The sequence below is a fragment of the Pelodiscus sinensis genome, chromosome 12, assembly GCF_049634645.1.
Source record: "Pelodiscus sinensis isolate JC-2024 chromosome 12, ASM4963464v1, whole genome shotgun sequence".
Classification (NCBI taxonomy): Eukaryota; Metazoa; Chordata; order Testudines; family Trionychidae; genus Pelodiscus; species Pelodiscus sinensis.
In genome coordinates, this window is record NC_134722.1 from 13,294,232 (window position 1) to 13,320,099 (window position 25,868).

At 41.5% G+C, this 25,868-nt stretch overlaps 1 protein-coding gene across 3 annotated transcripts in view; it reads right to left on the reverse strand.

Moving 5' to 3' along the window:
- Positions 1 to 25,868, reverse strand: part of WWOX (WW domain containing oxidoreductase) — a 789,098-nt gene that overhangs the window by 157,790 nt on the left and 605,440 nt on the right. Inside the window, exon 9 of one of the 3 annotated variants that reach the window (XM_075940020.1) lies at positions 5,069 to 5,179. The exons of the other annotated variants lie outside the window; for them this stretch is intronic. Within the exon in view, the coding sequence (XP_075796135.1) occupies positions 5,084 to 5,179 (96 nt within the window). The 3' untranslated portion in view covers positions 5,069 to 5,083. Of the gene's footprint in view, positions 1 to 5,068; positions 5,180 to 25,868 lie in introns of those variants that run through there. 3 annotated transcript variants of the gene reach the window in all.

The window sequence follows — 25,868 nt, forward strand, 5'->3', positions numbered from 1 at the left end:
GGACGTTGGAGGCCTCCCCCCAAACCTCGATGAGGTCCACGATCTCTGCACTAGACCAGGCAGGCGCCCGCCTCTTGCGGCCCCGGGCAGGCTCCAGGGAGCCGCCAGCCTGGTCCCAGGAAGAGGCGGAGGGCTGGGTGGCAGCGGGTGGCTGGCTCATGCCATGCCAGGTGCAGGGTCTGCTGGCTGGGTGCTGGCAGACTTGCAACTGGCACGAGCATTGTAGCCACACCATGCCCCTTTAAGGGCTCTGGGGCCGGGAGGGGGGCAGAAACGTTTCCCTGGTTTGGCCCAGAGTGGCCACTAGGGCAACCTGGGAAGGGCTAGCCTCCAACTAGTTCAAATTAAGTGGCTACACAGCCCTTAATTCGAACTACTTAATTTGAACTAGGCGTTAATCCTCGTAGAATGAGGTTTACCTAGTTCGAATTAAGCTCTCCGCTAGTTCGAATTAAGTTCGAATTAGCGGTTTGCATGTATAGATGCTATGAAAGTTAATTCGAACTAACGGCTGTTAGTTCGAATTAACTTTGTAATGTAGACATACCCATATTTAGCTTGTGGTCCACTATAACCCCTAGATACCTTTCTGTCGTACTCCTTCCTAGACAGTCGTTTCCCATTCCGTATCTATGAAACTGATTGTTCCTTCGTAAGTGGAGCACTTTGCATTTGTCCTTTTTAAACTTCATCCTGTTTAGCTCAGACCATTTCTCCAATTTGTCCAGATCATTTTGAATGATAATCCTATCCTCCAAAGCAGTTGCAACCCCTCCCAGCTTGGTATCTATCTATCTGTACATATGATAATATATATTATTAATAACTATATATATATATATATATATATATATATATATATATATATATATATATATATATATATATATATAAATGGTGTCACTAATAATATTTATTATTTATCATAAATCAGCTCCACCTCTAATTATGTAAACTCTGTTGCCAAATTAAGGTTAGAAACTGACAGTAGACTAGTGTATTCCATTATCATATTCCTGAGAGATACTGCTGTAAAGAGAATGAAAAATTGTCTGGGTTTGCAAGTTAGGTGACATACATGCTTCACCAAACACAAATTCCAATTAACCAGGGTTTCTGCAGGGCACAGAATCTAACCCGCAGGTGTTATGAGGAGCGGCTGTGTAGCTGCTCTACAGCTACTACTCAAGCTTCTGTACTGGAACATTAGCTGTTGCACCTCGGTGCTCCATCTGGAGGATTCCAAACCACTGAATCCATGAATATGTGTATTCCAGGGCTTCTCCTCACCTCAGTTCCCTTCTGTGCTCGCTTTTTTGGCGAAAAAGTGGAGCATCTGCCATTGGTGCTGGAATCAGTGTGTTGGGAGTGCTGTACTAACAATCCCAAAATGGTTTCCGCCTTCAGTACCCCCACTATAAAAATAGTTCCAGCGCCATTGTCACCTATGGAGTACTACATGGGAACATAGCAACACAAAGGAATTTTGAATAGGCTGACCCCAGGTAGATGCATTTCATCCACTAACTAGGCACTTAAGGAGCCTAAATTCCTAGGAAAATGTGGTGAGAAGGAAGGAATAAGTAGATTAGCCAATACACCCAATATTGATTTGGATTATTTTAGTTTCTTTTTCCAATTATTAGCTGCAACCAGAAGGGATTTTACGGTGTTGCATCTCTACATTACTTAGTCTCACACACACACACAAATCTAGCACTTTTCCGAGTAATCAGTTCTTGCCCATAGGGCATGTTTACACTTGAAATTCTATTGGCACAACTACAAAGCTGAGGTTGCAGGTTCTGCCATTAACGTAGGTAATCCACATCCCAAAAAGACAGTTAATAGATTGATGGAAGAATTCTTCAGTTTATACTTGGGATTAGATCAATTTAACTAAACCACACAATAATATGGCTTTTTCACATTACCAAATGGAAATTAAAGCCGATTTAATTTTCAGATGTAGACCAGGTCTATAAAAACATGCCTTATGTAAGAATCCAGTACTTCCCTCTTTGTAAATCATTTGGAACAAATATCCAAAGGCATCTGATAAATTTGTGAACTTTTAATTTGACCAGCAATTCCACCAGATTTCTCATTTTTCATTTATTTATACATTAATTTCACTTTTCCTTCAGAATACTCTTTGAAATTGTGAGGTGTTGAGAGGTTCATTTTGCAGTATGGAAAAGGGGCAACACAGATTCATAGGAGGTTAGTTTTCTGATTTACAAAATTATTATGGAAGTTTTTTTTTTCCTTTGTAAGATAAGAAATGGCTGGGGACAGTGCAAATAAATATAAAATGGCAAGAAAATATAAATGAAAAGGAAACTGCAGAAAACAAATTTGTGGGGGGTTCTCTCTTCCCCCCATGACAAGGACTGACGTAACAGAAAATATGCTTTTGTTGATGTGTTACTACAGAGCTGTTATACTATAGAAACTGTGTAAAAATAACATTTCATAAACCCCTTGTGGGAGTCACTAACACAGCTGGCCATCACAAAGCAATAGCCAGTAAAGGAATTCTGAGGAAAATATTGAAAATCTTTCACACTTGACATCGTCCGATGATTCACTAAACTGGCACTATTTTCCTAGATAGAGAACAAGGCATGTCACATGATCAGTTGGTCCTTGGTGGCCATAGTAGAATTGACAGCCTTTAAATTACCACCTGAGAAGCATGTCACATGCCATCTGACAAAAGAATGAGAGGGGGAAAAACCCCTACAGATTGTGTAACATCATCCATTTCTCCTAGGGGATGATATGTTTCACGTCTTTAGCCCAAGAAACAAAATGAAAATATATGACTACAAACAACTTGCAAACAGTTCCGTATCTATTATACAACTGAATTCATAAGGAATGAGCTTGCTGAAATAACAAATGAACTTGCAATTGCTTTGCTTCAAATAACTCCCATATGCTTTTTAGGTATGGTTGGAAAGACAACTTTTTTAGATTAATAAACACTGTGTGACACGTTCAATTCCCTTCCATTGAGCACTGGGCCTAGTCACAGCTAAAAGCTTTTCCCATTTAGAACATGAATGGAGAACAACACAGCACAAATGGGAAAAAATAAATGTTTACAGTTATGGGAATGTGAAAATATGCTGCCTGATCTCCTAAGTGACCTTACCATGCTCCTAGAAACTTTGAATGTCTTCACCTGAGACTGCATTTTATGTAGGGGCAGGATGTGGAGGGGAGGGCCAAAGGAAAAGCAAGCAAAAATGTGATCACAGTTGCAGACATTCAGCATCGTATCTTTGTTTTACCTGGGTGAGATGTAGCAGCACTTGCAAACATTTCCTTATGGATCCATAAATGTATTTTTTAGCAATTGGACAGCTGAAAATTATTCTTATTTCAGAATGACATAACATAGGGCTGTGTTATACTTTGAACACTAGTGTCTGAAGGCTGTGAGAACTTATCTCCAATAAAAACAGTTAATATTTTTAATAGTGAAGAGTTCCCCATCCTTCTGGGACACACATTTTCTTGCAGTGAATGTGAAATATTTTCAGTCCCTTTCCCCATATCCCACAAGCCTATTTAGGAGTGGAAGGTTGAGAAATTAACTCACTCCCAGACACTACTTTTCATGCCATGTCAGCCAGTACTTCCTCTGCTGTAATGGTGGTACATTTGAAAACAGTGCTTGGGAAACGGGTGCACTTTTCACATGTCCTCTTTCTTGAGATTTCTGTCTGCATACTTTAAAAGCTTACTCGATGGAGCACTCTGGCTCATTAAGTGTGTCTTTGTAGATTATTCACTTCATGGTCACACTTAACAAAGGAGTTCAATCCGAGGAGTGGAAGGCCTGTCAGTTCCAGGTGCTTAGAAGTCAGCATCAGTGTTTCCTGCATAGATGAATCAGAATGGCCACAGGATGAATCAGGGTGGCCACCCGAGGCCCTGCGGTGTCTGCCCCAACTGTCCTATGAATGGGAACGACTGGGAAATTAAGGGGGCCTGGCGCAGTGGTTGCCGCAGGGGTTCCCTCCCATCATACACTCACCATACCAGCAGCAGAAGCCAGAGTGGTCCAGCAGCCTGCTCCACCTTGCCGTGGTGCCTTCTCCCAGCCCACTGTGCAGGGCTTCTCACCAGTGGTCGGAAGCAGACCGCCCCACCCCAGGGCGCTTCCATTCTTGCCACGTGTGGAGAAGTGAGGTGCAGTCGGCTGAGAGGGTGCCATGGTGAGGTGGAACAGGTTCCTGGGCCACTCTAGCTCCCGCCGCCCTTGTGGTGAGGGGGGCAAACAACCCATGCTGCAACTGTGCCCGGCCCCTGTAATCCTCCGGGCCACATGGCTTGAGGTAGGGGTAAGAGGGTGGAGCGGGAGCGGAGCAGGACTAGGGCCTGGGCAGGGGGGAGGTGAACAAGGTGCAGGAACTGCAACAAGGGGGCTGCCCTGTGTCCCATACCTGAGGCACTGGCAGTTTGCTGCAGGCCCTGCACCCCCCTCAGTACAGCCCTGTCCTGTAAGCTGTGTGTTTCTGTGGCCACTGAGGAGAGATTCAAGTGCTGCTCAGCTGATCAGCAGAGCACCCACAACTAGGTTTTTTTGTTCCTGCTGGGCGGGGACACAAGGGCGGCCCGTGACTATAGGCTGACTTGGCCATCGCCTAGGGCACCACCTTCAACGGGACACCTGGGCACCCAATGATGACGTCATGGGGCACTTGGAGTGCCCGATGATGATGTCACTCCATTGACAGACGTGCAGGCAGGGGCGCCAATCGCGCGTTCTGCCTGGGGCACGGGCTGCTCCTGGGGACACATTCATATATGCCTCGCATTTTGCATGTGAAAAATTTATTCAGCACGTGGATGGAAAAAATTAGAGGAAAAATTGCTCAGCAACCACCACAACCACCTCTAATAGTAGATTAGAGGGACCTACGTGACAAGGGAAGTTTCAGTGTAACTCTTCGTCAACCGGTGAACACGCGCCACCATGAACATTATTGCAAGTGGTAGTGCTTGTTTCCAGTTTTACCGGAGAGGATTGTGAATTATCCTCTGACCACCAAGAAGTGACCTGTCCTGGTCAGGGTTGAAGATACTGACAAAGTACCATGGAAGAAACTTGCACTGCTGTTGCCCAGGGGGGAAAGAGAGGACGTAGACATTCAAGCCTGTCAGTCTGAAAGCAAAAGAAACAAACAAAATAAAACAATAACCTTCCTAGTAACATACAGTTCCCTGGATGCTTAATGATACTAATGTTCATCGCCAAAGTTAAAGCAAACCTTCCTTAAAAATAACATATTGCCCAGCACAGCTGCCAGTTTCATCCTTTCTTAAAAGTTTGTTTTACCTCTGCCTGATCATAATAGTTACTGTAATCTAAAAAAGAGAGATTCAGCTCTTCTCTGAAATGGTTAACCATGCACCCCAAAGCTTCGGCCAAACCCTCTACCTCAATAGCCTCAAAGCCAAAGTTAAAAATGGAATTGGTGGCAGTAATGGGTGTGGGAGAGGGAAGCATTTATTTAAAGCCTATGCTGGGTTTATTCATGACAATCACTCTTTTCTTATTAAATGTCACTGCCACGGATGACTGGTCCAATGTGCGCAATCTAGTTTCATCATAATGTTTAGTGCACATGTTCATCATGCAGTATGTGACGGGGTAGAGATACTCTTGAGTTTTCATTTCCCTTGGTGTCATTTAATTGCACAGGAGGCGCAGTTTCGTGCTATCTTTTTTTGAGAAACAATCTGAAATTCGTCTTTGTACTGTGGATGCAGTACATGAATAAACATTAAATGATGGCGAGGCAAGACTCTCCTTGGGCTACTGCATCAATAAGATGGAACGCACATCCTTGCAAAATCTTTTCTTTGCTTTCATACTGCATGAACAGCCTATTTGAAAGATCAGGAAAAGAGATGCTATTAAACTACGGAGAAGAAAATCACAAGATCATTAGTATTACACATTAGTGGTTTTTACATCTTTATGATCTTTGAAAAACACCTTTTGAAAGACACATTGTGACTTTAAGGTAATATTTTACTGCCTGTTCATCACTACCCAGTGGTAGCAGCAGATCAACTATATTTAGTATTAGCTGGGGGGAGGGGAAAGGTTAAACCCTAAAGACATCAGAATGTCTACTGTAGAATATTATCACAATTTTAAAGGAAGCAAGCACTCTGGGTCTCCAGCATTTTTATTATTTTCTGACCACAAAAGAGGACACTGTGCTGTAAATACCTCTAGTTCCTGTTTTGCCTGTGGTAGCCTTGGTTAGAATCTCTAAGCTAAGCTTATGACACTATTCTGTGTTGTGCAGCTCAAGCAAAGCAAAGAAGCGGAAGAACTGCCCCAAGGAACTCACTTTATATAGTGGAACTTGCCTGTGACATAAAGACAGCTTTACTCCCCACTTCTGGAGTCGTTCGAAACATGGGCACATCAGGGATCACGTCAAATGCTAGACGAGGCAGGGGCTGAAGATGCTGCATTGCAGCAATCTATGCCTGTGGAACAGTTCCTTGAGTGCCATTACAAGATGACACAAGTTAGAGAAAGCCATGGGCTACTCTAATTTGTACTAGAGGCCACTTTGGGTCCATGCCAGCTCCTGGATCACAGGGAACACAAGGATGAAAAACTGACTCCCTCAGTTGCAATGGGCTTAGCTTTTGTATCCACAATGTTAGCTCAATATTTCATAATGGTTATTTATTAAGCCATTGAGATTTTATTGATGGTGGACACCAGCCATTTCAGCGTCACCCCTTCAGCTGATTCATTTGCTCCTTCCAAAAAGTAAGGCGACAAGGCGTAGTAGGTATTATCTTTTATTGGACAAGCATCTGTAAAAAAAGAATGAAAGATAATACCTCACTCACGTTGTCTCTTAAAACCCTGGGTCCATTATTACAGTATCTCCATATTTTCACAGATGGGGAAATGGAGGCACATTGAGGTTCAATGGCATGCCCAAGGTCATACAATATTCCAATGGCAGGGCAAAAAAAAAAAAAAAAAAAAAAAAAAAAGAACTTAGATTGCTTAACTCCCCGTTCTGAGCCCTAAGAGAAATTGTGAACTAGTATACCTCTGTACATCAGATTTATGTGGAAATTAAATGGCACTGGGAAGAAAATTTTAAAGTTCATGGATACATACTAGATATGATTTTCAAAGGACAAAAGACAAAGGATGAAAACTGCCATAGTCTTATGCTCATGTCACTTTTCTTCTTTAAAATGTCTTAATCACTGTATTTATAACAATAATCAAAACCGCAAACTGCTATTTGCATACTGATCTATTCATCTCTAAGATCTGGGATACACAGTTTTGATTTAAATAACACAGCAAAAGGAGCATCAATATTCTCAATGGAATTCCATTGGGTATTTGTTTCTGAAATCAAAGAGCACAAATGTCTGGGGGACCAAGGTAATTAAGGAAATAAGGTCTCTTGAAAGCAGCTGATATAGTGCACTGTGATGCAGCCTGATCTGGTAGCGCAGAGTTCCTAATATCTCAAATGTTGCTTGAGTAAAGTTTGCAGGATTTGGCCCAATGCCTTTCAGTTGAGAAAACCTGGATCTGATTCACTACTGCATTACTGCAGCATTTCTCTAGTGCAATCCACGGAGGTTATAGCAGCTAAAAACTGGAATATTGCAGAGGTGAGTCCAGCACCATAAATGTCACCTATCTCTTCTATATTAACGATAGCAAAGGATAAAAATCAGCATGCATGATTCATTACTCAACTCTTATTTCACCAATAACTAGGAGGTAGTATAACTTTCACGGTTAAAAGCTGCGAAATTAGACCTCTTGGAAAATTAGCCCAAGTATGAGAAGTGAGTCTGTCTTCCATACTTCTTATGAATGACTCATCTTTAATGGCAACTCTAATTTTATTTCATAACATTCTGCATGAACATTCTTCATGTCTTTTTTCAATTTTTTTCCCCTTCATACAGGAGATCACCATTTATTTCAGTAAGCTGAGAATCAGTTTAAATAGATGGATTCTGTTACTCTCCACTGACACCTTTGCAGTTTATTATATAAGTAGTTTACTGCAGTGAAGTCATAATGCTGAGTACAAACTACCATTAGCGATCTGTTTGTTATACTTCTAAACCAGTGCACAACCACCCTCCTCCCAACACATATCATTGCTATATCACACTTTCACTTCTACCATTTGTTTTCACTTGACATTTCTCTTCTCTTTTCTTCTGTGTAATATACTGTGGTTTATCACACACGTGATTTATTACAGGAACCTGCCTGGATGGGGGACAAAATTTGTTTAAAATAAATCCAACAGCTAGAGCAATCCCTAAGGACAAAATGTACTTTTGCTTAATTTCTCTTCTGTGTATTTCACACTATATAATTGCTTAAAACAGAAGCTGCTCATACAGATTTTGCTTGGCATCAAGTATCTGGCTTCAGAGAATACACTCAAATTTCATGCTGTGTTTTCCTACAAATTCATTGCACCCCCTAAAGTAACTCAAAGAGATCACTTATAGAGATATGCTGAACTGCCTAAAATAAATCAGCTAGTAAGCAAACCACAGTGTTTTGCTAAGGAATATATAAAAACAAGCCGTGGTACTGCTAAGGGACATTTTATACATACATGGACTTTGCGGTCCTTGCCACCTTTTTTGCAATGCAGAGGACCATAGACATTAGATATGGAAAAAGATCTGTTAGATCACTTAGCCCATCCAAATACCAGTTGGGGATTGTTTCCTTCATTTCCTAATGTTTTGACAAGTCTAGTTTTAAATGTACTATATACCAGGTAATGAGGTTTCCACTACTTTCCCCAGGGAAATACATTTATATGACAACTTTCATCCCAAAGGAACTCAAAGTGTTTTATAAAATATGCATACAGCTCACTTCCCCACTGGAGTACAGTCACTTATGAAGTAAAGGGTGGCAGTCAGGGAGAAAATGATACATAGCACATTGTAAAATTATGGGAGGAGAAATTTCTGCCAAAGGACAACGTCACAAACCCTCACATTATGGAGTATAAGTGTCCACAGCAAGCAAACAGGGCCTTGTTTTTCAAGTAATTTTTCTAATGGTCCCCACACAGTAACTGCGTGGAACCCAAATTAGCTATGTTACAAAGCAAAAGTCAACTCCAGTGGCATTTGAACATCTGTTTCCAAAAAGCTGAGGCAATTCAACTCTACTGCTTAAACCACAAAGCCATCCTCTCCAAAAGATGAAACATGGACTGCTGACAGAGTCTGGAAACGTCTATTGAGGAACACAGCAATGTCTTTGAAGTAAACTGTTTCACTGCCAAATCTTCTGTACAGGCTTGTACATTGACCCAATAGTGGCAGACATGTCGTCCCATTGTGGATGGGCTAACATGGTGAAAATAAGCCTTCAAAGAATCTCTTTGTGACACTGGTTCCTGGTGAGAAACTGGCACAGACTTTATTCTGATCCCTAACAATCATTTCTGGGCATGGGAGTTATTTTATATATACAACTGTTATTTATACAACTGCAGCCTCCCCCAGCACATGATCTGTGTTCAGGAAGGAGCTAGATTTATAAATGGAGCAAGAGTTACATGTGTACTTGGTTAAAAGTTCTTTGCTCTGACTGGCAAATATAGACCTTGTGTCTTAGACACCCTTCACCTGGATACACTCAGACTGTTATTCTTTTGGGCTCTCAGTCGGGTTCTTTGCTGTCACAGGCTATGTCTAGACTGCAGGCTGTTTTCAGAAGAAGCTTTTTTCAGAAGAGATCTTCCAATAAAACTTTCAAAAGAGAGCGTCCACACACAAAAGCACATTGAAAAAGCAATGTGATTTTTTGAAAGAGAGTGTCCAGACTGACTGGACGCGCTCTCACATAAAAGGCCACCTGGAACCACTTCAGGCAGGACCTTAGGTCAGCAGTTGCTTCCGGATGCTGTTGCCTAAGGCTGAGATGGGTGCTTAAAGGGACTCCCCTGGACAGCCGTTTCTCAGGTTCTGCGGCGTGCTTGCCTATCTCTCCGAGGGACAGAAAGCTTGTGCATTGCGTGCTTTGGTTGCCCAGCTTTTGGACACCACAGCATTCTTTAGGCTATAGACCTGGAGCTGCCCCTGGCATGCGATGGCCCCCCATTACCATGCTGCAGGTTCTGCAGCAGTTTGTATAGACCGTCTTGACAGTCCTGCCCCAGCTTGACTCCAAACTCATCTGTGACTCCCTCTGCTTGGATGCAGGAGCAATGCCCTTGCACCTGCACCCACGGTAGAGAGATGATTCTGGAGGCTGGACACCAGTTCTGACTGGTGGGACCGGCTAGCGATGGAGCAGTGGGACGACCAGCAGTGGCTCAACAACTTTCGCACGCAGAAGGCCACCTTTATGGAGCTCTTGTCCTCTGACGATGCGACACCCACTTGCGGTCCGCCATCCCCTGGAGAAGTGGGTTGCCATCACCATCTGGAAGCTCGCCACCCCAGACAGCTACCAGTTGTGGGTGGCCAACCAGTTTGGCGTGGGGAAGTCCACTGTCCGGGCCCTCCTCATGGAGGTAAGGCACTCTCAGGATGCAGTCCCTGAAGGGAGGGGTGGGAAGTACTGGAAAGGGGGGACCCTAGGAAAAAGGGAGAGTGGAGAGGTGCAGGGATGGCTTGGGGGTGGGGGACAGCCCTATCCCCGGGGGATTGTGCCATCCCTCCTTCACACACACCTGCTGCTGTGGGGTGGGGGTCAGCCTCATAGGGGGTGGCTCCTGGAGTGTTTGGGGGGGGAGGGAAAGGGGGCAGACACCTACCAAGGGCTCAGGAACTCCCTCTCATTCTCTGTTCTGTTTGTTTCTTTGTCTTCTTCTGTTGGTTGTTAGGGCCATCACTGACCCCATCATCGCACGATTCGCTGCCCTGGGTTCCCCAGCTGCAGGGGAGCCATAGATGGAACCCAAATCCCAATCCATGCACCACATCATCGAGCAGCCTAATACAGCAACAGAAAGGGCTATTTCTCCATGGTGCTGCAGGCCCTGGTTGACCACCGTGGACAGTTTTTGGACATTTTCGTCGGGTGATTGGGCAAGGCACACAGTGCACGCATATTCAGAAACTTCAGCCTCTACCACAAGCTAGAGGCTGGCACATTCTTCCCCCAGTGGGACTTTCATGTGGAGGATGTTCAGATGCTACTGTGCATCATCAGGGATGCAGCATACCCACTCATGCCGTGGCTGATGAAGCCTTACACTGGCCACCTGGGCCCCAGCAGGGAACAATTCAATGCGGGACCACATGCAGGTGGAATGCGCCTTCGGGTGCCTCAAGGTGCTCTTCAAGTGCCTCCTAACCCACCTCGATGTGGGGGAGCACAACATTCCTGAGGTGGTCACGGCATGTTGTGTTCTCCACAACATTTTGGAGAGCAAGGGGAAGGCCTTCCTCCCGGGGTGGAAGCAGCCTTCAAGCAGCCGCGAACAGCGGCCATCCGCCAGGCACATCAGGCTGGAGTGTGCACCCAGGAGGCCTTGAGGGAGAGTCTCTCTAAAAGGACCCCAGTAACTCTCCCCAGGGTCTCACCACTAGGGGCATCTTCCTTGCCCCCCTAAATCTTTCCAACCACAACCCTTCTCTTCTCTGCTTCCCTTCACTCCCAATAAACACACCAGTTTTGAGTGGAACCACAACAACTTTGTATTTTTTTGTCAAAGAACAGGAGGGTACACGGCATTTGCTGCCCCTGGGTGGATCCTGGGAGCCCTGGGGCTGCTCCCTGTGAGGGCCAGTGGCGTCTCGGGGGGCTTGTTGCCCAGCCATACCTCCGAGTTGTGTGGCAGGGACAGCCGCGCGGTCAGGGTGCTGCTCCACGGCTGGCTTCCTGCACCAAAGCTTGTTGCGGGTGCCTGCAGCTTTAAGAGCTGGCAGGAGACAGGAACTATAGAGTTGTGATTAGTATGGACGGAGTGTCCACAAGGGACCTGTGTTATTTCCTGGAGGCCTCTTCTTTTGAAAGAAAACCCTTCTCCCCATTCACACACACCTTTTTCCAAAGGAGCTCTTTTGAAAAAGGAGATCTTCCTCTTTGGAAGAGGTTTACCGCTGTTGGAAAAACCCCTCTGTTCTTTCGATTTACTTTCAAAAGAATGCGACTGCAGTGTGGACGTAACTCAAGTTTTGTCAGAAAAACGGCTGTTTTTCTGACAAAACTCTAGTGTAGACATACTCTACAAGGGTAGCACTGAAATGTTTTCTGTCTTGTTCCATGCATGTTAGTCAAGTGAAAAGAAACTGACATTTTAGCTGTGTGTTAATGTGCTTGCTCCCTCAGGCTGCAGTGTAACTTGTTACAAGTAACTGGTGCACCCAATAATCATAAAGCAGGTGCATCACAGTAGCAGCTCTCCAGTGCTGGTCACACAACTTTTACTTATAGTGGAGTAGCTAAAATCCTCTATGTTAGACCATATTGAGCAATTGTGTCCCTCATGTTCAATAGTGACATTAGCCCCTCTCCTCATCTGACTCATCATTGTGGCCTGTGTTTGTCAGGGAAAAAATGGCCAGTCATTTGACTCTATGTTTCTCAACTATTTTGTGCTGAGATACGAGTCTTTGTTCATTTCTAAGTATTGGTATAAGGAACACAAATGTCATTTTTTATGGTTGTAGAAATTGGGGAACCATTGCATGTTTTGTAAGTTGTCAGATGATACAATTAGTCCAATTCCCAAATATCTACATTTGTTGGCCAGTTATGGATTGCATTAGAAACGTATAGACAGATTCAAATTCATCTTTATCCTGTGGCTTAAAAAAGCTCTTCCAAAGTCGCCTCTCAGCAATGAGATAATATTGGCAGACAACAATGAATATGGATTTTTACCAAAAACCAAACAACCTCCCCCAAAACACTCCATTTTCCTCTCCAAAGCCCAGATTTCAAAGAGCCAGTCAAATATTTCCTCTGTGGTAGCAGTTGGAGGTTTTTTTTTTTTTTTTTTTTTTTGCAGTCACAATGTATGTTTCCTTAAGTCACACAGAATGTCTGTCCATCTATCTAAAAATGAGTGAATGAATGTAGGATTCATATCTTAAGAGATATACAGATTCCTGATATGAAAGCAGATTATATGGTCACAGGAGCACAGAGGGTGGCTACTTCACTGTCAGACACAATATCTCAAATACAACATGCTGTACACACAAAGCTTATACACTAGACTTAGAAAAGAGCATACTGCAGTCAGTACCTTACCACAATATAACTTTTCTTGAGAACACCAGCATCTTGTTTTAACGCCTGAGAGATAATAATACCTATATATTAAAGTTAATGAAAATAAAACAATCAGATGAATATGTGGATACTAGCAAAGTGCAGTATTTTAAGCTTCTTGCATGATGGTAGCACCAGTAGTTTTATGTTAGAATCACATTGTAATGTAAACTAAGGGTACATTTACACTGCATGGCTATTTCGAAATAAGCTGTTCTGGAACAGTTAATCCAAAATAGCTTATTTTGAAATAGCACGTCTAAACTGCAGGGAAGCCTCAAAATTAGTCCAAGGCGGGCTTCCCTAATGTAGACATGCTATCTCGATTTAGAGCCCCAAGAGGCACTAGGGAGGAATAACTTAGAATGGCCCTGTTAAGGAGCTATTTCAAAATAACAGCAGTGGAGCATTTACATAAGCTTTATTTCGAAATAGCTATTTCAGAATAGGTGTTATACCTCGCAGAATGAGGTTTACAGATTTTGGAATTGGTAGAGGCCCTACTTTTTTTCTGAATGCAGAAAATCACTATGGTTTTTGAAAAACATTAAGTGGGAACTGTGTGGTTATCTCCACTTCCTCTTCCAAAGGATTCTATATGTTTGACGGACTCAAAGGTCAATAATCCCCAGCGGAAAATGACTGAACCATTCCCTTATGAAGAGATTGTTGCATTTATTTCTCTTTGAGGAAGGCAGGAGGAGGAACAAACTTTGCTACTTTATCTGTAGTTAGTGAGGTTAAAAAAATGCTTTATATATATTTTGAACCAACATGGCCTTTCTAACTACTTGTCTCTGAATGATAAACTTCACTTCACTGTGTGCCAAATTAAAATGTAACTCCTTGAAAGGTTCTGTGAATGGTTTCTATAGAGCACAGTGCTCACAACTACCTTTCTGCAATTCGGAGAGACCATTTAAATCAAATTAACAAAGCTGCTGATAATGTATAAGGGCAAAATCATTTAAAAAATAGAACTATTTAAGATCACACAATTTCTGAAGCCTTTTGCAGCATTTTACAATGGCATTAGGCCATTGCAGGTCTCCTTTGCGCTGGCAAGGATGCCCCTTTCAATTTGCATTTAAAAGACAGTAAATTGCAGGGTTCATAAACATTTTTATAGTGATTTATGGAAGACTAGAATGTCACTCTTGTTCTTCACACTTTAGCAGTCCTGGGAATCGGCTGCAGGGTTGTATGTGTCATCTTGCTTTGCCTATAAACTATACAAGAACAAGCCAGATCTGATTTTTCCTCTTTAAAAGATCTGTGGCAACATTTTACATCTATAGGTATCTTTCATGTATAATATGATCTACTTTATTCAGCCTCCAAGTGAAAACCAGATTTCTATAATCTATAAAGTATTTAGCTTGCAAATAAAGACTGTTTAAAGTCACACCTATGAACAAAGGATCCCCCCTCCCAATGCAAATAAATTCCAAACAGACTATAGGTTTTATTTGATCAAGAGATAACTTTACCTTGCATGTAGGCAGTGTTCTATATTTTAATATAACAACAAAACAGCAACCTCCCCCCAAAAGCTCTAGGTGTTGGATATTCTAAAGGTTTCACTTCTTGAAAGACAAAAGGAGAGTAAACGTTAGTTGCAGTTGGGCCTCTAACGGCCCTGTCCTCCTTCTCAGGCAGCAAAGTCATGAAAGAAGGTAAACAGTGCCAAGAAGTGTTGTTTATAAGGGCACGGTGATCTTTCCTGCATCCCAGTGGAGTTTTCCCGGAGGGAATCTACAAACCTCCCTGCACAAATAGCATATAAAAGGGGAGGGGGGCTACTTGCACCTCATTTGCCCTTCCAATGACCAAGAGCAGGTATTTCTTTCTACTTTTTTCACATTACAATAATGGCTTCACAGCTCTTGAAAAGAGTGCTAGTGCAACGGCAAATGGTGCATGACACGCCAAAGCCCAGGTCTTTGTCACAACAGCTCCGCTCCAAAGAAAGTCCTTCTTTTCCTTGCCATTAACTGTGATGAAATGAGTTTTTCCCCCTTTTGATTCCACCCCCCACCGTCTATTACAGTCTGACCTGATTGCACTTATGCACAGATTATTTCATAGAAGACATCCTTTTATTCAGGTTTGCAAGTTCATGCCTGCAAGGTTATCTCTTCACAAAGCGACGCCTCATTCCTTGTATTCATTTTTTTTTTGAAATCTGATCTCATTGATAAGAACAAGACCATTCACATTGCATTTGTCAGATAAGTAGCTCCATGCTAGAGTAATAATTTTTTGCAACTATTATCAGGGCTCCAGTTAAAATACATCAACCGATAAAAATGCAAGTATTGTAAAAATAACCTTTGCATCAAAAGTGTCGGCCCAACATTTTTTTTCTTCAAGGCACATTATGTCCTTCTCCTTAATAGCAATATATTAGAGCTGTAGCAAGATGCCTTTTTCAAAATTTTAAGTATTATTTTAATGTTATCCTTGTTCCAGAGTTGTCATTGGCAGCACTGAACTTGAAGGGGAATAAATATGGAGAGGATCAATGTTCCACTGATTGTTTGAATTAGGTTTTGATTAATTTTAATCAAATGCTTTACTCGGTTTTGATATGTAACCATTTCCAGCCATAATAAACAAATGAATCATGTCAAGAGGACTTTAACTGTTTGAACAGCAGCACAACCAGGACACAGGGTTGCAGCATAGTATATACGACCTGACATTAATGAGACTTTGGGATCACCAGCAAGCTGATCATATTTAAGTTTGCTGCAAGAGAAATCTCTACCCACAGTGCCGCGGTGCTAAAAACGACTGACCAGTTGGTCTTGTGTCAGCAGAACACACACACACACACACACACACACACACACACACACACACACGGTCAAAGAAGCAAGAAGGCAAGAGAAAGAATAAAAAGCCATCGCTAGGCTGCTTTTTGCCACACTTTGTGACAAAGAATAGTAAAGAAACAAACAGGATTTAGCAGGGAGAGCAGGCAAGTGTGTTATATAAATATTAGCAGAAGGCAGATGCTAGAACCACAACCTCTCCCCCTCCCCATCCGCAGTAGCACAAAGAAGCCAGTGACAAAACTAAAAGACATCAAAGGTCTCACAGGCAGTGTGCTGAATTGAACAGCGCAGGACCCTGTCTCTGTCTCTAAGAGAGGCCCCGGTACACCCAGGCCTGCAGCTGATAACACTGTAATAGTCCTCCTTTGAGGACTGGGGCTCCTGTGTGCTGATTACTCATTTATCACACCTGGCAGCCCTGCTGAACTATAATTACTCTTCTCTTATCCTGCTGCACTGTCATGTCCGAGAGGAGAAGAGAGGCAAAGGCTCCTGCTAATGACACATTACCCTCTTGACAAGCACTTGAAGGTTTTATTGTAAATATTCAAGATATAAAACATCTGAGATTCCCTTTTTAATTATAAAAAGCAATTTTCAGTGTCTCCCATCCCCCCTACCCCAAATAGTAAAGTTTAGGCACTGTTATCCTCTGCTCACTGCAAATACACTGATTTTTCTTTGTTGCGTTAACTCATTGCTCAGAGGTAGCTTCAGTAGCGGAGGGAACTTACCGTGTGGAATGCTTGGGAAATAGGTCATTTGAACACGCAACATCCTCTCACAAAAGTCACATTTCCACTCCCAAAAGAGAAAAATGTGCATTGTTAGGGAAAAAAATATAAATGGGGAAGTGGGAAGCATGAAATAAAGCGCAAAATTGATAAAGAATGAGCTGCTTATAGAGTGATTTTCAGAAGGCGAGTCTCTTATGAACGAAAAGGCCCTTCCTAAACTAAAAATTACAGATGGATGCCTTGTTACTGGAAATATAGCCTTTAGTATTTATAGCTCCCTAGGTTTCCTGGAAGTGGGATAAGAAGCCCAGAAGTAGTAACCCCCTCTAATAATCCTATGGTCAGACAAGGAGTACTCCATAACCTGTAGAGATTACAGACAGACCCCACGCCCAAAACAGGGTTTCTAAACATTCACTTGTGATATGAGTTTAGAGCCAGTCTGCGTTATACCTTCACTAAGTACTTCCCATTATTTTAGTAAAGATCAGAGTTCACTTATTCATCGCCTCCTAGAATGCTGACTGCTTTTTTCCAGAGGAGGAACATGCCTAGACATCTTTCTTGGGCCACTTTGACGCCCATCTGCTTGTGATTTCTTCCATTTAGCTTTTCCTTTGTTTAACTATTAGAATGCCATATGGGAAAGTGTGTGTCCTTCTATAACATTCACCTGAGTGATGGGAGGAAAACATAAAAGGCTAGCAGCCAAATGTATAATTATATCTCTAAAAGTGCTAGAAAAAATTGAAATACATAATTGACAGAGAAGAGCACCTTGGAATGAATGCACATAACTGTCGCCCTATCTTAACATTCCAATCGTATCTGGTACACTTGTAGTTTATAGTTCAGGTAGAAATGTTAGACCTCCAGATTTAACTGTGTTCCCGCCAAATTTAAAATTTTCCCTAAGTGTTTTATAGTGTGCTTAAAATATTGTTTATAAAACACATGATGAAAGTGGTGTATATACTTTTACTTTTTCTGTACGGATGAGAAGAGTACCAGAGTGGCCAGTGTCATACTGAACAAAGGCTATAGTGTGATAAACTCAACCAAAATGGGTCTAGACATGGATTTATATTTAGGGCAGTGTTTGGGTCATCAGCCATATCAGGGTTAGAATTCAAGTTCAATAGCACCAAAAATCCAAAAATGTTTTCAGGAGAATTCAGTCCAAAGTGATGAAAGTCTTACGCAATAAATAACCTGTTTTTGTGAGTTATTGTATGCTTTCAATCCAGAGGCTGAAAATAGCCTCTCCCCCCTTTGGTTTTAGAGCTCAGAAGGATCAAAACAAATTCTTAGCGGCAAATTCAAATTTTGAAACTCAAAGAAGTTTGGATATGAAACTTCTGATTTGGTCATCTCTAATAAAATATACAGGATTCAAGTTTATAAGAAGGATGTTAAGGACTAGTTCACTAGTCAAGTATCCAATAAGTAAATGCTTATCAGATAGTCGAGTTCACTAGTCAATTCCTCCCTCCCTCCCCACTGCTAAGGCGTTTCAAAGGGGCAGGCACGTGGAACTCAGGATCAGCTGGGAACTCCTCAGCTGATCCAGGATTCCAGAGTGTCATTTCAAACCGCTCAGAGTCGGTTCTGGGTAAATGCCATGCAGGACTCTGAGTCCCCCACTGACCTCAGGCTCCATGGAGGCACTTCAACTTTGAAATGCAAAAGAGCCCCTCCTGGGGACTCTTGTACATTTCAAAGCTGGCACACCTGCGTGCAGCCCGGAGTCAGTGGGACTTCCCTCGGGTCCTGGGTTGCATGCGGAGTTCCGCATTCTTCTTTTGAAATGTACAGGAGCCCAGTAGGGCTAGTCGAGTAGTCGATGGAAATTCCATCGACTACTCAACTAATAAATTACTCAATATTTAACTTCCTTCATTTATACAGGTTGAACCTCTCTAGTCCGGCAACCTCCGTAGTCTGGCATGATTTTTGTTAGCTAGATGTCCACTTTTCATGAGTGTGGCCAAGTTCCCCGTGGTCCCATAAAGTTTGTTTACAGCCATCAATCCTGGCTCTCAGTGTCCTGTGCTGTTATTTAGCTCTAACTTACCCCTAAATATCTTCTAAGAGCCCAGTAAGCAGTGGAAGTGTTGATAATGCTGCTAGACAATATTGAGCTCCTGTGGTTCAGCAAATTATCTGGTTTGGCACAAGTCAGGTCCCAAGTGCACTGGACTAGAGAGGTTCAACCTGTACGTAAGAAATCCTATGATTATAGTTGAGGCGCATTCTTAGATAAAAAGCTGTGCAGTTAATACTGATGGTTTTCTGTTAAAACACTAGTAGAAGTGGGTATTAGATAGAGAGGATTTTTGCAGCTATATTTTAAAGGATTGCCTGAAAATACATATTCATGTGTCTTACCATTTCACTTCAAATAATATGGGAGAAAGAAAAAAAAAGTTTGAAGAACAAAAATAAAGAAGATTCTGAAAAGGGAACAGAACAAAAACTATTGTTTTACATCATTAGAATATAAAAATACCCGATGCAATTGCATTCACAAAAATGTATTCATAAATGCATGAAGTAGGCCAAAATTTGCTTTGGTGGGTCTAACTTGTCCATTCTAGTGCACATACCCACATTCAGGGTGCAAATGCAGTAAAGATGAATACAAACTAGTCATGCAATTGTGTCAGCAGTTATTTTGAAAGTCAGACCCTCATATCTAACTCTGATGTTCTTAAATACACTGACACTGCTCATTGCCTACTTCCATATTGGCATTCAATACTCCGAAAAACACATAACAGTCATCAAATATTCTCGTGAACCTTAGAAATTATTTGTGCTATATCCCTTTGCCTTGAGTTCCTTACTCTCTCTGTTGGATTTGTTTTCAACTAAAGAACTTACAGGGAAACAAGTGATGGAAAAGGGAAATTCTGAATCAATATATAATATATTCTTTTCGCTATCCCTTCCAGATGCCCACTATAATATCAGATTGTTGTATGTGAAGACTATAGGTCCTACCAAACATGATTCATACTGATGGTTCAAGCTAGAGCTCTGCAAACCAGGCTCCAGAGTGATCATACTTTGTAGCTCTTTATTATACGTAAATATGGATGCAATTTGCTTCTACTCTACCTCTTCTTCTGTTTTTCTTCCACAGGCTAAATGCAAGTTCTTAGAGGATTGGTCTGAGTATGTAAATTAAGGAGTATGTGTGTAAGATGGACAATGGCCATCCCTGAAAGGGAAATTCATGCATGAGACATAAAAAATTAGTGTCCTGGGTTCTTGCTTAGTTGGCTTAACAAGTTTAATGCCTTGGATAGCCATTCTGACAAGAATAGGCATGATTTTCTTGTCAAGAGCAAAGTAGCTTGTGTGTGATTGCTGAGAAAACAGCAGTACATTACACATTGCTGTGGAAACGGCAAACATGTAATTAATTTAAACATCCTGCCAAATTGATGCACACAAAGATTGAAAATGGCAGTGGTAAAAGTCACTCACACTTATACATGTCACCCAAAGGTGGGACTTGGATATGCTCATGATTTGAAAAATGAATACTGCAGCTATATGGCAAGAAATCACAGGGATTTATACATATCACTGAGTTCCCTATGAAATACCTTGTGATAATTAGACAAAAGTTATTCAATGATCTCAGAGAGGAATGCTTGAAAATTAGTATCACACTACTGTACTAATTACTGAGCAAACCCCAAATATGCAAGCTCAGTAAAAGGCAATGTATGGGCAAAATTGAGTCATTATAATTCAACAAGCTATGAAGAGAAGAATTTGTAGTGGTCAGGATTCAAAGGACCATTTTCTCAGACTTTTAAAAATGATTTTAGGTTTTAGCTTGAAATATCAAACAGTCCTGCTGAACCAGAATTATTCTACTTCTATCTCTTTCTGCCTTCTTCTGTCAGAAAGCTACAGAGCATGCAATTGCAGTGCACAGCTAACCATATAATTGATAACTCCCTAGTCTATTCACTGTGGGAATCTGTCAGTTAAAGTCTAAAGACACATAACACACACTATGAAAATGAACTTACATAAGTCTTCCTGTGAATTGAATGCAGCCAACATTTTGATGTTTAATTGGCTGGGTCCAGTTTACTAGTACACACATGTATTTCAGCAATGGCATACTGTACTCTGGCTCTTTCTGACAGATCTATTTAGTCAAAAGGTGGTGTATTTTCCCAAGGCAATTGCTCAGACTCATGCTTTCCAAAGTCAAAGTGATTCAAACTTTGCTTATTCACGTTTTGCAGACACACACAAGCAAGACTGTTTGAAAGCAAATGAAAAATCCATAGATCAATGTGCAGAGCCTTTCCTATGCAGTAGCACGGATGGACCCTATTTCAAAGGGTGCGGGTTGTCAGTGGTAGTTACTGCCAGCATCTTTTTAAATATACAGCTCTTAATGTAATGCAGGTCTTTGAGATAATGAAGGATGTGCAGCAACAATATTATCTACCAAGCAAATACACACACACACACACACACACACACACACACACCTGAACTTGTTAAATTCACATACATAAACACTTGTGCATAGCATAGGCTAAAGATTATCTATACATTAATAGGGAACTGCTGGCTACCTTCATAGGGAAAAGTACACTGTAGAAGAGAGCATGCATGGCTCAATGGTTCTGTTAGCAAGAGTATGAGAGCCAGGTTGCTGCTACTGACTTGCTGTATAACCTTGGGCAAGACACTTAAATTCTGAGCCTTGGTTTCCCCATCTATAAAATGATGATAGCAGTCCTTTTGTCATGATCTCCAGTAATAGATAGCTGTAGAAGTATCTTCTTGACTGGTAGAATGGGCTCGAGTGCTTCTGAAGCAAAACCAAACTAGTTGCTCATAGCAAGCTTAAGTACAGAATTGTATCCTTTTGGACAATTTCAGGACAAATATTGCTTTCTGTTTTCCTCCTCAAAAGTGGAACTTTCTGTTTTCCTCCTCAAAAGTGGAACAAAAAGAGGTTTGTTCCAAGTAATTACTCAAAGTAAGCTGATGCAGCCTTTCATGCCTTAATAGCCTATGTGGGTCAGTCGAAGAAGAATCTAGCTTGGGGACAAGCTTACTCTGCAAAAGGAAGCCATATCAACATTGGTGACTGGTAACACCCAATTCTCACAGGGAGTATAGTTCAGAAATAAGATCTCTCGGAGCATGATTGGGTGGGGAGAGGGAGAAAACCAAATCACCACCTAACACTTCACCCTGCCATTGCATGGGACTTTTTCCTGCTGTAGATGATAGTGTCGAATTTTCCTAACAATCTCCATCAGCCCATAGGTCTCCTTGCCTTTGTCCTTTCAGGGCGGCAAGGAGTTGGCATCAGGGCACACGTGGACCTCTAGCATCTCAGGTAAGAAGAGAAGAATGGCTGGATACATGCTTCTTTCAGACTCTATCCCTACAGTCTTTCTGTGCCTTCAAGCCCTTCCCCTGAAAGAAGATAATAACAGGGGTCCAATGGTATCCAGAGTGAGTGGAACTAGTCATCATCTCTTTAGACTGAATGCAATTCAAATGTACAGGACCCATTTGAGCTTCTCCCTTGGTTGTTTCTCCCTTGTCTTTTCCATTTGTTCCTGTTTCTGCTCCTGCTGTTCAAAAGCATAGGCTGATCCAGTAGCACTAAAATGGTTTAAGTGGTGTTACAACCTCTCTCTGACAAGACTAGCATGCAACTTCTTAGTCACAGATTGGTGGAATTTCAGGCCGGCAGAAACAGGGCACTAAAGTTACTTTCATGGAGATGACCAGGACCTTTTTGGGATCTGTGAAGTTCAGTTTGGGTATGTCTACATTTGCAGCCTACTTCAGAATAGGGCTGGAAATGTAGACATTCAGAATTGCAAATCAAGCCCGGGATTTAAATATCCCGTACTTGATTTGCATCTTCCAGGCCGGGCACCATTTTTTGAAATTTACAAGCCCGGAATAACTGCCCGCATCTATACGCGGCAGTGAAACGGGCATTTGAAATAAAGCCCTATTTCAAGCTACCTGTTAAACCTCATTGCAGGAGGAATAACAGGTAGTTTGAAATAGGGCTTTATTTCGAATGCCTGTTTCACTGCCGCATGTAGACGCGGGCAGTTATTCCAGGCTTGTAAATTTCAAAAAATGGCACCCGGCCGGGAAGATGCAAATCAAGCATGGGATATTTAAATCCCGGGCTTGATTTGCAATTCCAAATGCCTACATTTGCAGCCCTATTCCAAAATAGGCTGCAAGTGTAGACATATCCTCTAATTATCAACAGAGCCCCGGGGGGAGGGGGGGATTGCTATTCAGTGAAAGCCAAGACAAATTTTAGAATCCTCCAAAGATGTACTCGACTACTGAGATATTAAGGAATGTTTGGTACATATGCCATCTTTATCTAATTTGTATTATTTTTGTGAGGATTGGGAAATGGTGCCATTCATTGATATTTCAACTGATCAGCGGTGAAAATAAGCAGATATACCCAGGTGCTGGCAAAAGCCAGCAAGGAGTTATTTAAAGAGCTGGCAGGGATCCGGGTTGCAAAAGGACAGTAACTGTAAGACATTTTAAGTTACTTTCACTGCTGCAACCAATCAAAACAAACTGTAGTTATGTATCTTCCCCTGGATCTGCTAATATAGGAGATTATCATGAGCAAATGACGTTTTACTCTTTCCACAGTAATAGTTCTAAAGCAGATTCAGTGTGTGTTGGAAAGAACTCCCTATGTTTATTGATGTGACACAGCAGACACTCATATTTCATTATCTGGTTTGGGAGTTGGTTATTCCAATTAAATCTTTTATTCCTGTGTATTTAATAGTATTTCAGTGAACCCCTCAGAAATTTCAAATAAACTGGTTCACTGCAAATTCATTTTGCTAGCTAGTTGATTTCTTTTTGGGGGTTTAATTTAATTTGATTTTCTGGTAACAGTTGCTGTATGAGAATGTAAAAACCAGGGTGTTTCTGCACAAAAACTATGACTTGGAAGAGGGATAGAGCTATTCAGGACACTACACCTGATGCTTCACGTTTGCCTCTAAAAAATATACTTGAAAAAAGCAAGTTATAACCAAGATAATTTCTTAGGCTACGTCTAGACTGCACGCCTTTTTCGACAGAGGCTTTGTCAACGGTTACAGTCGACAAAGCCTCTGTGAAAAAAGAGTGTCTAGACTACGATCAATATTGTTGAAAAAGCAAGCTGCTTTTTTGAAAGAGAGTCTAGATGCTTTCTTTCGAAACAGCACAGTTTCCATGCAATAGCGCCCTTTTTTTGAAACAGTGCTTTTGAAAGAAGACGTTATTTCTCGTAAAATGAGGTTTACCGCTGTCGACAAAACTGCCGCATTCTGTCGACTTACTGTCAACAGAACACAGCAATAGTGTAGATGCAGGTATAGTTTTGTCAACAAAAGCCAACTTTTGCCAAAAAAACCCTGTAGTCTAGACACACCCTTAATAACCAGAAAGACACAAAAGGAAATAAAAAGAGGAAAGCACCATTCAATCTATTCAGAGTTACTTTCAATAATTGGAATTTTTAGGGGCATAAGATTCATAAATCTGTTTCAAAGCATAAGCACTATTTGAACTTTGCTGCAAAGTATCTAGACCAGTTCCCTCCCCCCCCAAAAAACTATATTTCCACTCAAAAGTATGCAAAGCCCCCACTGTGTGACATATTTTCTAAACCACGGCTGAATGTTCAGAGTTTCCAACTTTCATTTACAAAGTAGGAGGTAAAGAAAAAAATCACTGCTGTTGGTATACCCTCGAGAGAGGGTAGAATAGCAAAATAAAACCATTGTTTTTTGTTTCTCACTGATATAAGTGTGAATGTTTTAAGAGAGTGTCTTTCACACTAGACAGAACATTATTTCTGTAGGCTAATTTTTAGTAGCTACTTTTGTGTTGAAACCTCTAAGGCGCCACAAAGATATTTCCAGAACAATTTTATTTTTCTTTCTTTTATCACCTTACTATTCTTTTTCCCAGCTGCATCCACAGGGGAATGGAAATACCCAATTGCAAATGTGACAGCGCTGACTTCTGCAAAGTAGCTTAATTACTCATTACGAGATTCCATCAACAGAAGCTCCGGTCTGTGGTTTTGTAATAAGTGCAGTTATCTTTCCTTGGATTTTCATTCCTTCACAAAGGAGGATGTGGCATTGCTTTTTATATCCACCTTTTCAATGGAGAGGAATGAGACGATTTTAATGCATGAATTTGATGTCATTAACAATACTGACAGCTGTTAAATCCCAGAGGAAACAACAGCTGCGTCCCAAATGCACAAACAAACAACAAAACAACCCAACATTCTTCAGTGCATTTCACTCAAGAGATACTTATGAATCAATTAAATGTTTCCCTGCCCTACCTACAGTTTTTGCCAGTTATTCAGCTATTGAATCAGTAGCCCCAACTGTTAATAAAATGACAGCACTTTCAGCCTAATACACGTAAGTTCAGAGAACAGACTTGTTAAATTTGCCATTAATTAAAATTAAGATTGTATTGTGTTTCCACTGAATCACAAGGTGTAATGAGCTAAAGTAAAATAAAATAATAAAACAGAACTGCAGTTGACCCTGGGGTCCTGGAAAAGAGTATGGTTGAACCTAAAAGGATGGTAAAAAATAAATTTAAAATGGATTCTGCATTAGGAACAGAAAACAACATATAGCACATGATGCAACTCTGATACTTTATAACATTTACCATTTCATTTAACTGGAATATTTAGCCAATGACAATAAATTTGCTTCTCTTCTGTGTTTTTCACTAGAAGGCCCTTTTATGGATCTAGAATTAGCAGGGTTTTTTTTAATGGATCCACTTTTCCATTGACTATCATTCTCTCCAGTTCATTTCCTTCGTGTTACTATTGAAATCAATTGATGACATATTAAAGATAAAAGCGATCTTTGATTAAGATACACCTTCATTATCTGTAGCCCTAATGTAACA